This window comes from Mesoplodon mirus (assembly GCF_964341445.2).
Source record: "Mesoplodon mirus genome assembly, chromosome: 6".
Taxonomy (NCBI): Eukaryota; Metazoa; Chordata; class Mammalia; order Artiodactyla; family Ziphiidae; genus Mesoplodon; species Mesoplodon mirus.
The window spans coordinates 100054489-100071585 of record NC_138982.1 but is presented as its reverse complement, the minus strand read 5'-3'; the positions used below and the strand labels follow the sequence as shown (position 1 = coordinate 100071585).

Sequence of the window (17097 nt, the reverse complement as noted above, 5' to 3'; positions counted from 1 at the left end):
AGTTTGGATTCCCTGTGTCAATGTAGTTACCCTGTATCCAACAGCCCTTGAAAGAGCTGGGTATTTCTCATTTCTCCAGTGGACAATTACTCTGAAAAATGACCATAGTTTCCTTTGGGAAAGGTATGAGTACAAATTGTATATACTGGTTGTGTTGCAGAGAACTTCCTCAGGGGTATCCAGATTCCCTTTAATCAATGGATTCTTGAGTTTGAGAATTGGCTCATATCTGGAAACTTGTCCAAAGATCATGCTTTTCCATTTTGGCAGTTAAAAATCTGCGTTCTGCTTACCAGCTCTTGATTTTGTTGTTGTTGCTATGTAAGTCAATCAATACCCTCATTGGCTTTCTATCTTGCCCCTAGGAACTCATGGTCTGTGGAACACCACAGATCTCCTACATTTCAAGGGTCCCTGACCACTGATTAAATTCACTTTGCTTCTGATGGTTCAGTGCTGCCAACTGCTTTCACTATTCTGGAATTCTATCATACTCACGGACACTTGGGCATCTCCTACTGTCACCTCTGGCCTACACAGGACAGTCACCATTGAGTCTCTCAACTAAGTCAGTGCCCACACACTACTGCAATCTTATGGTGAAAGAATTGTCCTCTGGGCCCTCCCAGGGAAGAGAGTCAGCTGGTAGGTTCTCTGGTCTCACATAATAAATCCATTCTAAAGTCCACCACTGAGTCTCCTGACCCTTTCCTTAATAATCTGCCAAGGCAGTCCCGATGTCTCCATCTCATTTACTATAGGTTACCATTGTGTCTAAGCTTTAAGATGCCATCCCCACAGGATGTTAGGACTTCACAGGACATTAAATCATTGGCCACTGGGGAGTGTCTCCATATCAATAACCTCTCTCCTACCCAGCTTCACACACTGCTGGTCCAATACTCTCAAGATCCATTACCTTAAGAAATTTGTGGTTCCTGTTGATATGATATATATATATATATATATCATATATATATATATACACACACATACACACACATACATATGTGTATATATACATATATATATATATGTATATATATACCTGTAGTCTTTCTTGTAAATAAATAATTTTCTCCTATAATAGGGGCTGTACTTTCCACTCTGTCTATGCTGAGAACTAACTCTAGTTATTGGTGAAGAAGCAATGAGAGAAGGTGAGGGCTCAAACATCATCTTGTGAGGCAACTGACTACAGTGAGGCCTTGAATGGTCTCCAGGTAATAAGAGGCTATTTTCCTCCAGCAAGGGAGAAAGGGCCAGTTCTGTCAGCCCAGAAGGCTCAAGAATCTGGAAGTTCAGGAACCGCAAGGACATCTACCCAAACGTCTCCATCTCAGTCTCAGAGTCCTTCTCCTTCCGTTTGAGGACTTGACTTGACCATAGGTAACATATCGGTCTGTGCAGTCAATCTCTTTGTAGCTCTGCTACCCTTTTGATCAAATTCTGACCTGAATTTATAGCACAGTATGGTCTCTGGTTGCAGAAGGGCCTCTTTTAAGCACTGCTAGGAAGGACTTCTAGTTTTCTCAGCATATTTGGAATTGATAATAACCAGCCAACTCCACAATCTTTAAAATTACAATTGCCCCATATTTTTCAAGTTAAAGCTATTGCACAAGCCAGCATTTCCCCTTCCACCTGTACGTCATTCTAATCTACCACAGGTGAGTGACTGTGGTTTAGTTATTGTGATGCTACAGTACACCAGCAGTTTTTACCATTCTTCTTACCACTGCCGATTATGTCCTTGTTACCATCGGATCAGTGAGTAAATGGATTCCCAAGTTTTGTCTTGAGGGTCTGCTTTCTAGGGTATTTCCAGTACCAACTGTCTTAATTTAGGTTGCTTCTAAAGCAGACCTTGAGACTAGGACTTGGGTGCAGGTATATTATTTGGGAGGTGATCTCAGGAAGCACAAGTGAGAGACTGGGGAAAGGAGATATGAAAAACAGAAAAGGCAATAAAGTGTCCATCTGGGGACCCTTCAAAAAAACTGTGCGAAACATATTTCAGAATTGTGCCACCAAAGGACAGAGAATCTGGAGCATTATCTACTAACACCTGTTCCCTTTTGGTTGAGGGTTGCCCTTGGGAGCATTAACTGCATTGATTCTTGGGCTGAGCAAGCTGCCATGGTGCCAGAGAAGCAGATGGTAGGGATGCTCAGGGAGGGAAGTTGTCAACGTGATGGAAATAGTCTACCACAGCTACAAAGAAGCTCAGATATGGGCCAAGGGAAAATGGAGCAGGGCATCAATAGTATTGCTTCAAAGTCGTAATGGAAGAAGACAATATGATTAAAAGGCATTGTCTCTGCCCCCTGGCTCCTGACACAGAACTCCTAAATTCCTTGGAATTTCCTGAGTGGTAGGAGTCTTTTTTTCTAATAAGGTGTCACTTGGTGGGCTCCTGGACAGGGGCTGGTCACCAGAAACACCAATCCATGATTAAAAGCTTGGAACTTTCAGCCCACTCCCCATCCTCCAAGAAGGGCAGAGGGGCTGGAGACAGATAATGATGAATCATGCCTATATAATGAAGCCTCCATAAAAATTCCAGAAGTATAGGGTTCAGAGAGCTTCCAGGTTGGTGAACAGATCCATATGCCAGGAATGCCACACTCCAACTCCACGGAAACAGAAGTTCCTGTGATTGGGACCCTTCTGCACCTTACTCTATGCATCTCTTCATCTTGCTGTTCATCTGTATCCTTTATATAATAAACTGGTAAATATAAGTATTTCTCTGAGTTCTATAAACTATTCTAGTAAACGACTGAACCCAAGGAGGGAGTCCATGAGAATCTCTGATTTATAGCTGGTAGGTCAGAAGCATAGGTGACAACTGGGGACTTGTGACCGGCATCTGAGGTGGTTGGAATTCAGGGCCAATAGGAAGACTGATCCTGGGATAAGATCAGGACAGTGGGAAAGTGAACTCACATGGGAAAGTAGTAAGACTGTCTGGCAGCTTTGAATGTCATTTGAGATAAAGGGTCATTATTTGGAGTTCTTAATGAGTTCTAAATGAATAGCACTTAACTTTAATGAAAATTTCTCTTTTGTGTAAGTGGATATTTTCTCTTATATTTTAAATTATACAAATAACGTGTTATTTGTACCACAAAAATATACGTAACATACCTATAAGTTATAAAGCATAATACTTAAATGCACATCCACTCTACCTGAATTAGAACTTTGCCAATAATTTGCATTTACCTTTGTTCTTCCTAAGCCCATCTCCCTGACCACTCCCCTCCCCCACCAATCCATATCCTTTTTTTTTTTTTTTTTTTTTGCCTCACCACACTGTGAGGCTTGTGAGACTCTAGCTCCCCAACCAGGGTTGAACCTGGGCCCTCCACAGTGAGAGCATGGAGACCTAACCACTGGACCACCAGGGAATTCCCCCATCCTGAATTTCGTGCTTACCAGTCTCTTACCTTAAAAAAAAAAAAAAAAAAATGAATTTTTTTGCCTGAAATTTTTTTAGTTTTCTTTGTATCTGAACTTTACAAAATGGTATCTGAGACTTGGCTTTTTTAAATTAACCATTATATTTCCAAAGTATATCCATGTTATTATGTATGTTCATTCATTTACTCTGCTTCATTGTGTGGTTATATTGTAATTTAGTTATCCATTTTCCTATATAAAACATTTGGGTTGTTTCCACATTTTTGCTATTATTAACAGTGCTGCTGTGAATATTCTTTTATAATTTCCTGGTACACATATGCAAGAGTTTCCCAAATGTATATAGTTAGGAGTGGAAATTGCTGGATCATAAGGTGTGTATGTTGACCTTTACAAGATTTTGCCATATTGCTTTTCTAAGTGGTTATACCAATTTACACTTACAGCAATAATGTTTAAGAGTTCCCACTGACACACATATTCTCCAGAATTTGGTACTGCCAGACTTCTTAATTTTGTCAATTTACTGAATGAAAAACAGTATCTCATTGTAGTCTTTTTTTGTATTTCTCAGATTAATAATGAGACAGAACAGCTTTTCATATGCTTATTGGTCACGGCACTTCCTCCTCCTCATTGGTATTTCTTATCTAACTTTTCAGTCAACCACCATAATTTCTGCCATCTACATTTTCTCATGAAAGACACATTACTTTCGATGATTACAGATTATTTTACATTTGGCATATTTATATAGCTAATATCTTCCCTTTTAGGGCGTTTAGGACATACTGATAAAGTCTAATCAGTAATGCATTTATAAGCCACCTATTAGTTGGGTGGGTTTTGGATAATTTTCACATTTGGCTAATCCTATCCTCATCAGATTAAGAGTCCCGGTTGTTTCTGAGAATGTATCCTCATCATTAGTTTAGACCTTCATCCTTACAAGTTGTAGCTCCTCTACTTGAGTTGGTGAAATCTGGAAGGCGGGATCGTATCCTACTCATCTTTAAACCAGTATTCCAATTACAGTGACAGGCACATCACGTGTATTTAATGCATTTTCGTATGATTTTCACCTCATGACTCTCCTGAAAAGTATCGTCCACACTTAGTTTACAGCTGGCCCCAGCCCTCGGCGCCCAGAGGGTTTTCCCTGCCCATCTCTGCCACTTGAGGGAGTGAGACAAGCACCGTAGGTCTCTTACCTATACTTGGGCAGCAACGGGCTCCCTTCTTCTTCCCTTGTTTCACAAAACCGGGTGGGGTGGGGGGCGCAGTCGAAGAGAGTGCGGGGAAGTCGACTATAAACTCTTCGTACTTCTCGGGTCTGTCCGTTGGCAAGCCCTTCTGGACCAGTCAACATTTGCTTTCCTCATATCGTATAAAAAGAGCAGTACCCTCATCTACAAGAAAGGTACAAAATTCATGGTCATGGCTTGTGTACGTTTTTTTAAAGAGCAAACTGTAAAAACACACCGACGCCCAAACACTAACACACAGACGAAAACACACCCACGTGCTATGGTCCTCTCCCGCGACTCAAGGCCTTTGAACAGAGGAAAACTGTCTTAGCATTCCGTCTCCCACTTTCGACAATATCTATTCGGCAAAAATAAAACCTAAACAAAAAGTTTTAAAGGCAGCACTTAAAAAAATGATACACTTTTTCTGCTTATGTGTCTTCCTTTCTTTCGGCTTTTTTGGGGGTTTACTTTAAGTCTCCAGACTGATCCTGCCCATCCTCACTGGTGTAGAAACTGCGAACAGTTAGACACAGCTGCCGGGGTGGCGAGGCGGAGGTTGTGACGTCATCGCCGCGGGGCGGAGGCGACAGTGTCTGAGGAGAGGCTGAGCGTGCTGCGACGCCGGCAGCCCGGCTCTGAAATAGCGCGAGTCCCGGCCAGCGCCCGCTCCTCACTGGTGGTCGGGCCACGTCGAGTCCCGCGTGAAGATGGCAGACGATCTTGGAGACGAGTGGTGGAAGACCCAGCCGTCAGGAGCAGCCAGCAGCCCAGGTACCCACTCTGCCCGCGCTCCTGCGGGACCTCCCCCACCCCACAGCCTTCCGTGCGCCTCAGCCCGGGCCGGCGCTGCCTCTGGCGGTCGCCGCGCTCTGCCCCGCGGTGGTGCACACCGCCGTGGGGTGCACGCGAGCGTCGCGGAGCAAGTGAAGCAAGAGATATACTAACACGTGAAACAGACAAGTGTGACAGTAATTCATACTTGCCCTCTAGTCAGGAAGGACCCTTTTCCAAGCTGTTTTTTGTTTGTCCTTATTTCTTAACAGATAAGACAGTTTTCGCGGAGACAGGGAGTTTGGGCTTAGCGGTTAAGGGTTAACTCCTGGGTTAGGTTCAGACTGCTTCTGTTCAAATCGCGACTCCAGCCTTTTAAGACTGTTTAGCCTCCTTTTCCTCATCTGTAAAATAAGCGTAATAATGCCAATTTCATAAGATTGTCATGAAGATAATACAGATGATGCACTTTAGCACAGTGCTTGGTACATAATATGTGAGCAGTAAATAAAAGCTTTAGTTTTTCTTGCTATCGTTAGCAGCAGCAGCATCATATCATCATCATATCGTTTGGACTTTTAGAGCCTGAAGGAGACTTGGAGATCCGCTTGGACTCACCCATTTGACAGATGGGAACATGAAACCTAAAGATATCAAATAACATGACAAGTTCACATAGCTAGTTGGTGTCAGAAACGAGAGTAGAATTCAGTTAACACAGTTCAGACAATGTTTATTATGCTACGTGTACCTACTGCCAATGCAGTGAATATTTTATCCTTGAGTAGATAGTGTTAAATAACTCCTCACCACAGGCTGGCATTGAACTTTTCAAGTCTCATGCCTTAATATACAATTGTTTTTTTAAAATCATTCTTCAGAGTCTGCCTCTCTTCTTTACTAGATTCTAAGATTTTTTTACGGTAAAACCAAAGCCTGATTCATGTCTGTAGAGTCCACAGGACCCTGCACATGATTGACAGTTGATACATATTTGCTGCAATCATTAATATTGAAATGTGAGTTGAGAAATAGCCATATGAAAACAACGAACAATGTTTCAATGCTGTACTACAACATTGTTTCCAGAAGGGCAGGCTTCAGATACAAACAGAGCAGGTGGCATTTTTCAAAAGGTTGCCAGTATAATATTTCATTGATTAAACTTCCTGACTCTTTTGAGGCTTTGTTTTTAGCAAATGTATGCTTGTGCTTGAAGGCACAAATACATTTTTTTGCAGGCTGTGGTATTTCACGTTTCCTTTAAATAGCTCCTGCCCCCCCATAACTGAGGTGTTAAAAACTATATTTTATGGTATGATTCAAGGATAAATGCCAATTAAGAAACAGTCAAAATTTTTTGGAGTGGTGAAGGGGATCTTAATTCTTGGTTCTAGTCCTGTTTCTTGCCCTCACCAGCTATGTGTCTCTCAAGTTAGTCACCCTTTGAAAACAAAGAAATTAACATGTATTGAATATCTACTATGTGCCAGATGTTTTCATAAATATGAATTCCTTTAATCTTCATAACATTCTTAAAGGGTAAGCGTTTTAATTTAATCTTCATAACATGCCTAAAAAGTAAGTATTACCTTCATGTTTAAATGAGAAGCAGAAAAGCTAATTGTTCTTAGGAACACACAGCAAGGGAAGAGGTTAGTCAAGCACCTGACTTTCAAAGTCACACTTTTCCCACTATTACTGTGTGGCTTCTCTGGTCCTCAGTGTCATAGTCTGTGAAGTGAGGGATCCTTAGAGATCATCTTTTTAAGGGTTTTACCAACCAAGAGTTTTAAACGTTGAATCTAGTTAGAACTGTAAAGTGCTACAGCCTCTTTCATCTAAATTGCCAGGATTCCCATCAAGATATGTTGGAGTCCCTAGGATCACCCCACTTCTTAGGTTCCTTCTAGCTGTAAGATTGAGCTTTGAAAATTGCTAACATTAAATTTATCAAGGGCTTTTGCTTTGTTAACTGCTTTGAAGATAGGTGAGTGTATAAGCTTCCTTGAGATCTGCTTGATTGATTATTTACCAGTGATTTGTTTAAATAATCTTAATAATGTTTCTAATTCAGAAGAAATCACAGCTGCACCAATTCAGGTTTTCTGATCCTACCTATGTTAATAGAGAAAGATCAGCCTAAAATATGTGAATTATATATTGTTTTGAAAGTCAGAGGAGAAATAGTGCCTTAACTCAGAGAAAGGAAAGATAGTTGTAGTAATGCCTTTACTCCTGTCGTGTGTTACACTACTTGCCTGTAAAAGTAAACATCTTTCCTTATCACCTGTTTCCAGTTCGTGCTTATGGTGGCGAGGTGATGGAGCATTTAGTCATTTATTCAACAGTCTACATCTATCTACAACAAAGGCTTAACATCTGTGGTTATGAATTCTTGTGCACGTTTTCTAAGAGCAAACTGTACAAACACACGGATGCCCAAACACCGACACACACTGTGTATGATATTTATCCAGCTGTCTATCTATTATCAAGGAATTGAACTATGTTTTTGCGGTTTTCATGACTTCTTAGATGAGGTGTGTAACTTAGATACCCTTACTAAAGCTCTCGATCTACGTATGACCCTTTTTGCATACATCTTATGGCTTTTCAAAACCTGTCATTTTTCTACAGGCATTCCTTATTTTATTGCACTTCACTTTATTGTGCTTCGCAGATACTACATTTTTTTTAAACAATTGAAGGTTTGTCGTGACTCTGCATTGGTTAGCATTTTTTAGCAATAAATTATTTTTTAAGTAAGGTATGTACTCCTTTTATATGTAATGCTATTGCACAATTAATACAGTATAGTGAAACATAACTTTTATATGCACTGGTAAACCAAAAAATTCATGACTTGCTTTATTGTGATACTCACTTTATTGTGTCTGGAACCGAACCTAAGTATCTCCGAGGTATGCCTGTATTAGAATCCTGCATTGTACTGGAGCCCAACATGGTACCTGGCACTTAGTTGGTGTTTGGTAGATATTAACTGAATGAGTGAATGCATTTTACAGGACTTTTGGTGATAGTATACACAGGTAGATATATAATTTCTCATCCAGTCTAGACACTTTTGAGAGCGGAAGGCCATGCTCTTAGAATTTTGCTGGGGCAGTCCACTTGAGATGTCTGGTCACCCTGTTGGTGTCATCATTGGTGGTGATTGGAGTCATGGCCCAGGGTAAGACAACTGAGAATTGCCTCTGCTGAGGTGTGTACAGCACAGTACGCCTCAGCAACAGAGCCTAGGAATCATCTAATGATATCTAATATTTCGTTTCACTTCATTTCACTTATTTCCTTATCCCCTGCCTACCTTAAGAAATTATGTGATAATAATATATAATACGGCATGTATGGTAGTAAACAATACATGCAGTGGAATCATAACTGCAAAACATTAGTGCTAATGCACCAGGTGCAATGCCTGAGATTTCATGTATTGACCAAACTGGGCACTTTCTCAGTGTGAAGCAGAATGTTTATTCACGTCATGGTTTTCGTGACTTACGGAGCAGAGCCGAGAGCTTCTGCTGTTGGAAGTGGTCAGTTGGTCATTCACTTACTAAAGAGAACACCCATTGTTTTCCCTTTTTATTCCAATAATATGCCTATTAAATTACCAAGTCCAGTGTCCAGTAGGCAGCTGGGTATATGAGTCTGGAGCTCCAGGCTTGGAGCTGGAGATAACGAATTTAGGAATTACCGGCACATATATAGCTTACTTTTTTTATATATAAATTTATTTATTTTTGGCTGCGTTGGGTCTTCGTTGCTGCACATGGGCTTTCTCTAGTTGCAGTGAGTAGGGGCTACTCCTCATTGCTGTGCGCAGGCTTCTCATTATGGTGGCTTCTCTTGCTGCGGAGCACGGGCTCCAGGCACACGGGCTTCAGTAGTTGTGGCTTGCGGGCTTTAGAGCATGAGCTCTAGAGCACAGGCTCTAGAACACAGGCTCAGTAGTTGCGGCGCACGGGCTTAGTTGCTCCGCGGCATGTGGGATCTTCCCGTGTCCCCTGCATTGTCAGGCGGATTCTTAAACACTGCGCCACCAGGGAAGTCCCTATAGCTTACTTTTAAAGAGGATGTTTTTAGCAATCTGCAAAACTCTTTGCCTCCACTTCTTTTGAGGAGGGTTTTTCATATGCTCCCCTAGCTTATTCTGAATCTTTGATGCCATCTCTTACCAAGCATCTAACTAGAAAACTGAAGTGTGAAGACACTTCTGTGTGCAGTGCCCGGAAATTGCAGGTAACAATACTAATTTGCATTTGTTAAGTGGTCACTCTGTGCCAGATACTTTTTTGATTGCTTTACATGTACTGGTTCATTTAATCTTTATAAGTATACCATGATGTAGGTACAGGTATCTCCATTTTTTAGATGAGGAAATTGAGGCACCAGGTAGTTTAGTGATTTGCCCAGTGTTATTCAGTTGGTAAGTAGAGAGGCTGAGATTCATAGACAGGCAGTCAGAAACCGGTCTGTGTACTTAAATGTCTCAAAGTTAATTATTCTAATTATCAATGATAAGAATCTCATCTCTAAAATAATAATCCTTTATCAGTTTAAAGAGGCCCATAGTTTGTAAACCTTTTGTTTAGATACATCATTGTTATCAAATTGTCTATTAACTCTTAGACTCCCAAAGTGTACTCTTCTAAAGAATGCTGATTACTCTGAGATACAAATAAGCAGGTTGTACCATTGGACTTTGAGAACAATCTCTTCCCAGGAACTCATACTTGGTCCTAGAGCTCAAGGCTCACATACCTGGCTGTCTTCTTGATGTCTATACTTATTTGATGAGAATGTCAAACGTAAATGAGGCCCAACTCCTGAACTTTTCGCCAAATCTGCTTTTTCTCCAGACTTCCCTATCTCAGTAAATTAAATCACCAACTGCCCAATTTCACAAAGGCCTAAGCATGTTCTGATTTATTCATTTATTTACTTCCTTCATCCTTTACATCTGATCTATCAAGTCTTGTCTCTGCCTCCAAAACATATCCTGAATCTTTTTTCCTTTTTTTTTTTTTTTTTTGCTTGTTTGTTTTTTTGTTTATGCCATCAGAGTACATGCTGCCATCCTCACTTGGCTAAACCTCTGTGGTAAACTTCTAACAGGGCTCCCAATTTCCATCTTGTCCCTCTGTGCTTCAGTCAGCAGACAAATTGATTGATCAGATCACATTCCTGCTTAAACCTGTCACTGGCTTCCCTCCAACACACAGAATAAAACCTAGATTGCTTACCATGGCTGGTATCTGCTGGAACTTACTGACTCCCCTCTAGTTTATGCTGTACCAGCCACACCAGCCTTCATTGGGTGCCTCAACAGGCCAAGCTCATTCTGTCTTAGCCCTTTGCAATAGCTGTTCCTTTTCCTTTCTGGGCTGTCCTTCTGAATTTTGAATGGTTGGCCTTTTCTTGACATTAAGACCTAAGTTCAAACACACCTCAGTTCCTGTTCAGCAAGTGTAGAGTAGCTATCTACTTACATTATCATGTTGCAGTAATTCTCATCAGAGCACTTATCACCAACTATTATTTTCCTTATTAAATTATTACAATCTCCCCACACTAGTATGTAAGCACCATGTGAGCAGAGATTTGTTTATCTTGTTCTTTGCTGTATCCTTAGGGCCTATAGTAGTATCTGGGTACTTAGAAGGCACTCATTAAGGATTTGTTCATTAAGTAATTAATTGTTAATATTTCACAGCCACATCTTGGAGACTTTAACATAGGACTTCTGCGTCTAAAGAAACTTGGTCCACTGGAAGAGTTGTCAAAATCCTGCTTAGGCCTTTGACGGACTTGGCAGATGTTGCTTTTCTTTTTCTAAAAATACATTAGAAGTCTGTGTTTTATAACTGTGTCTACTATCATTTTATTCTAACCATATTTGGGTTTAGTTTTGAAATTATATTTTGAAATTATATATTTGAAAGGACAGCAGACTTTTGCTTTGTAAATGAGCTGACAATTCCTACTGGTAACAGCTTTTGTCACCTAGAATCAGTGTGATTGTTAATTTTGTTTGAGATTGCTGATGTAAGCATTGTAAATATTTTTGTTGTAATATTTTATCCTTAAAAATCACATTGCTTTATCTATGCTGAATTCCTTCTGGAAACGGTGAAGTTGGGGAACACCTTGGATTTTTTAAACCTGAATAACTTAAGTGTGGGTTTTTTTTTCCTTTTTTCACACCAGAGTTTCCTTTTCTCACATCTATAGGCAGCCATGAATAGTAGATGTTGTAAAGCATTGCCTCTACATATAAAATTCAGACTTGGAATATTTACAGTAGATGTTAATAACATACAACAGAGGATCAACTTCAGAGCATGTTGTTTTCAAAATCATTTATTGAACTCTCATGCTTGGCTCTCTTTTAGACACTGTAATGGAGTTAGAGGGAAAAACATAATCTGTCTATGGGATTTATACATTGATGTGGTTCAATCAAAATGCAAATGATGTTCTTTTAACACAGATGCTTAAGGGCAAAAAACAGGTAGGATAAATTTTAAAAGGTGAGAGGAAGGAAAGAGGAGAGGGATAGGTGCAACATTTTTGTTCTGTACTTGAAGACTGTGTAACAAAGACCAAGTTTTACTTTACTGTATACAATTTCTATAATTCTTGCAAATCATTAACCAAGTGGTTCTTGACAACAATTATGAACGTTTAAAGGTACAAATTTATACATCTTTCTCTAAATAGCATGTACAGTAGCTCTGCTGTCTTAGAAAATACCAGGAATTTGGAAGGCCTAGAAATAGTTCCATTTCCCCCTTAGATTCAACATTAACACATTACATTATTTTGTGGCACAAATCCTTTCTCATCTGATGTTCTTTAGTTGAACACTTTAGGGCTTTCATAGAAGTATACATTTTACTAAATATCTCACAAACAGCTTGAAATATAGTTTCCCCATTTTCATCAGCTTTCATAGAATTCTTAATTGCATTCTTAAATTGCTAGCATTGCTTTTAAAAATTAGCTGATTAAGCTCTTCTTAAGCTCTTGAGCTCCTTGTTAGTCTAGTTCACACTACACCAGAGGTCAGGAAACTTTTTTTGTAAAAGGCCAGGTAGTAAATATTTTAGGCTTTGTTGGCCAGTGTCACAGCTACTCAACTCTGCTATTGTAGCATAAGAAATGATGAGATAATAAATATGTAAACAAATGAATGTGGCTGTGTTCCAATAGAACTTTATCTATAGACAATGGAGTTTGAATTTCATGTAATTTTCACATCTCACAAAATATTCATCTTTTGATTTTTTTTTCTATTTAAAGATGTAAAAACTATTCTTAACTTGCAGGACATACAAAAAGACAGTGGGCTGAATTTGGCCTGTGGGGTCTTTACATTTATAAACCCCTGCCCCAGACTCAGTGTCAGACCCCAAGAGTTATGTCACATGTCCTCAAAAGCAGGAATTTGAAACGCGTCCCAGAGAGAATTACTCCATTACATCAGTTACTCCATTACTCAGTCCAGAATTATCAGTTATGTGTGAGATCAGTCACTTTCCTGTTACAATCAGATACTTTATTCTAAAATGTTGCAAGGAGATTAGTTCAGAAATCATTGAAGCTAAAAAGATGAACAGCTGAGGAAAGACTCCAGCATACGAAATCATACAAAAATTAAAATTCTTGTTACAATTTGAATGTGTTTTTGTTCACTTGGATTTTTATCTGCTTCCTTTTAAAAATTTAACTTAATAAAATCACTATAGAATTATTAGGATAGCTTCTTTTATTTTTATCTTTGGAGGAATCACATTTCTGCAGAAACAGGATTATGCTCAGGAGGCAGAATTCTTTATATTTTGGTTGTTTTATAGGTCAAACACCATTTTGTTGAACTTATCCCAGGTCTAAGTTGTTTATGCATTTTTATTGCACTACATATTGCCTTAAAATAAGCATAGTTTTTGTTAGGATAGATTGTGTTATTTTAAAGACTTTTGTCTCAATGGGATTAGAACTGTGTTACCATTTAAAGATAGGTTTCTGCTGCTTGCCATAGAAGTGTAGCTATTTTCCTATCCTTTTTTAGTTATTTGTACAATATCTTGTCTTTCTTATCTTGCTTGCTCTTGAACTTATGCCAGCTTGGCATGAAAATGTACTTTAGGGAGTCTCTTAACATCGCAGAAAACAATTCTGAAATCTCTAACGTAAAATATATTTTGTGTTCATCTTCAAGGTAAAACATTCCCAGGGTATTGAGTCTTTCTAGGAGTACTGTTGGTGCTTGTTTTTCCTGTTCTGTTTCATGGTTTTCTTCAGTCTATTTGGGTTCCACCCTAGGAGGTTCAGTGTTTTTTATTTGCATTAGCATAATTATCAGTGTTGAATGTTACCCAGCATATCTGCTTTTCCTGACCCTATCATATACCATTGTGATCTCTTAGCACCTTTTCTCACTTATGTCTTGACTGAATGGCCCTTCTCTCCCTCGTTCACTCATTCTCTGTTCGCTGAATATTACCTACTAATGTCAGGCATAGCCCTAAGCCCCCTACACGTTTTCCCACTGCACCATCCACCCGTTACTGCCCTGCACTTCCTTCTGAACTGTCTCTCTTGTATTTTTTTCATTTCAGAGGGTCATCATCTTTTTTTGTAGTCCACTCCTTCCATTCTCTTACTGCTTTCATTTAACTTAGACTTTTCCACTTCAGGTTTTTAATTCACCCAACCTCCTCACCTTCTCCCTATGCTATTGCCTGCTGACTACTGCACATCATCCCTCTCTTTGGCTTGTATAGCTCAATGCTACCCAGGCTTCCAGCTCCTTCTCCTCCTCCTTGAAATTGAAGTGGGTCCCAAGGACATTTGTATAGTGACATCAATGCATTGAATTGGGCTTGGCTGGATGAATGTGAAGATGGCAGTTCCTTTGCTCCTGCTCTGCTGACTCCATCCCAGGACAGCCAGCTAAAGCACTGTCCTTAACCAGCAGGATTTCTTCCAGGATCATGCATCCAGTTCTTAGTGCCGAATCACAGAAAACCTTGGGTCGTGCTCTTCATAGAATGTATTTATTTTTTCTGACTGAAGCTTTGTGAGATATAACTGTCTCCTATGTCAGAAATGCCTTATTTGTCTTAAAATATCATTGTGTTACTCTATCCACACTAAATTACAGACACGTTTCCCTTGATTCAGTGAGTTTTTAGTGTGAAGAAAAGAACTACTTTAGTTTACTGCCAGGGAACTGAGCCCTGCCTTGTAGATGACTGGTTGAATTCAGTTTTCCTAATTGACGTACTCATGGATGATGAGAACTGGGAGGGACCTGAAGAATTATTCAGCTTTTCTGTTTTACATACTAGAAACTCAAGGCTTAGACCAATGAACGCCAAGCTCAGTGTCAAATGAGTGAAAAAGTGGAATTGGAATTTGAGTCTCCTGATCCCAAGCTTTTTTTTTGAACCAACTGAGTTTTCAATAGTGTTGATTCAGATGTGACTAAAGAATGTCCTTTGAGATGATAAATTGTCTTTTTTTTTAAACATCCAAGACAGTGATTCATATCTCCCTAAAAGATCTTAGTCTTAGTGATCTTTGACTCTCAGGTGTCCTGATAACTATAGAAAGCAATGATACCAATCTAAAATGGTTTGCTTTACAAGCCTAGCCATGAGATTCCATGGCCTGTATATACAGGAGGGGCAACTTACTAGGGAAAGTGGGATGGAAGACTAAGTGCCAGCAGCCAAGTGTGCACACTACACCAGCATTATCAGATAGGCCACACAAAGGACGTGTTCAGCTGTTACTCATTTTTGTTGTTCCTTTCTTCCTTGTAACCAAGAAGTACCACTTGTTTTTTTCCTCCTGGCCATAGAGAAATCATATTTTTAGAACTTAAAGTATGATTTTAATTGTCCTGCCATTTTGATGGAAATAATCTGACTTTCTTGAAGCCGATTAGGAATCCTTGATACCACATCTTCTTGGCAAAGTTCTGTGGAATGAATTACTTCTGGGTTCACCAGAAGACTTTCGAACTGTTCTAATGAATTCAGTCCTATTCGAGGCTAATGATAGTCCAATTTTGGGTTGGATTACAAGTAGGATGAGGAGTTGGGAGGATTTGGGGTGTGTGTCTGGGCCTGTGATTGTGTGTATATGCATATACATATATAGTTAAAGTAATTGCAGATGTCCTGCTCTTTCAGGATGATATTCACCAGGTCCAGCAACCTGTGAATGAACCATCTGTCTGTTTGCTGTTTCACCATTTCCTGGAGAGACGGCCCTTCATCTTTGTCCTTCCATACTAGTAACATCAGCTTTCCAGATATTTCTGTAGGTGAATGTATCCAGGCAGTACATTTGCATGACTTACCTTTTCCCTCCCATGTGGAGGAAAGTATTAGAGGTGACAGTCCTTATGATGTGTAGCTTCCCACAGCCAGTCTTATCCATAGACCCTGGGAGAGCTTTAGGGGAAAGCTTAGCAATGCCTGTAGATTTTGGTTTCGGGATCCGTGTTGGGATTCTCTGCTTGCATACCTCCTTGATCTTGAATTAAACAGAAAAACAGAAGGTGGTTAATGGTACAGTTGGTGGAGAAACAGACATGTTCAGGACATAGAGTCAGCTTGGAGATTTTGGCTTCTTTGAAAACGCTAGGTTCTAGGGACACATCAGACCGTCAGGTTGAAGAAAGAAAATTCAGTTAAACAATTCTGCCAACATGAGTTAAGTGTGTGCTGTGTGCAAGGCCCTCAAGTGTAGATAATGTTAGATACAAAGATAAATAGGTTATGTTTCTTGCTTTTTGGCAATCATAGCGTAGCGGGAGATAAACAAGAAAAGTGTCCCAAATTCATCTCAAAGGGTAATGAGATTGCCAGAAAAAGGTTAATTTCAACTGAGGGATCTAAGAGAGCTTCGCTCAGAAAGTAACATTTGTCTTGGGCCTCCAAAGACTATTAGGATTTTTAACAGCAGGAATGGGAGAGCATTCCAGAGTAAAGGAATACTTTTGGCAATGTCCCTGGGGTAGGAAGTTGGATACAGTTGAGAAATGGAATGACTTTAAATTAGGTTGTATTTGAGAAGCAGAATGGGAATGTAGACTGGGGCTAGATAGGGAAAATTGTACCTGATTCTATAGACAGTGTGTGTGTAGTAGGGGGATAGTAAGGACTTAGGTTGGGGGGAGGCACATTATGGAGGTAGAATTGTATTAATATTTGTCCACAGTTAGCCTATGAGGGTTGAGAGAGGAATCACAGATAGGTTGAGTGATCTGGACTGGGAAAGTGGGTTGTAGAGTGTGAAAGAGTAAAGACTTGATTTAGTTCATATTTGCTTAGAAATATACTCTTATTTTCATTTATTTAGGAAAAATATTCTTGGATAAGAATACTTGTTGGTAAAACAGATGGGAAAAGGTCTCAGCTAACGGTAGTTCTCCCATTATAATCCACAATGATGATGATGATGATGATGATTTCCCCTTCTTTTGCTGGATCATCCTTTCCTTGCTGTGAGCTCAAACATAGAAATCTTTTAAAAATGCATTATAGTTTTCATCATAGATTCTAATACTGTTCTTGTGGAAACCCTTCTTATATTGTTTTTCATTCTA

At 39.6% G+C, this 17097-nt stretch overlaps 1 protein-coding gene across 2 annotated transcripts in view; it reads left to right on the top strand.

The window, feature by feature from the left end:
- Positions 1 to 5277: 5277 nt before the first annotated feature.
- CMSS1 (cms1 ribosomal small subunit homolog) overlaps positions 5278 to 17097 on the top strand; it is a 392023-nt gene continuing 380203 nt past the window's right edge. For both annotated transcript variants that reach the window (XM_082625504.1, XM_082625503.1), the window contains exon 1: positions 5278 to 5447. In XM_082625504.1, coding sequence (XP_082481630.1) covers positions 5384 to 5447 — 64 coding nt within the window. In that variant the 5' untranslated portion in view covers positions 5278 to 5383. The remainder of the gene's footprint in view (positions 5448 to 17097) is intronic.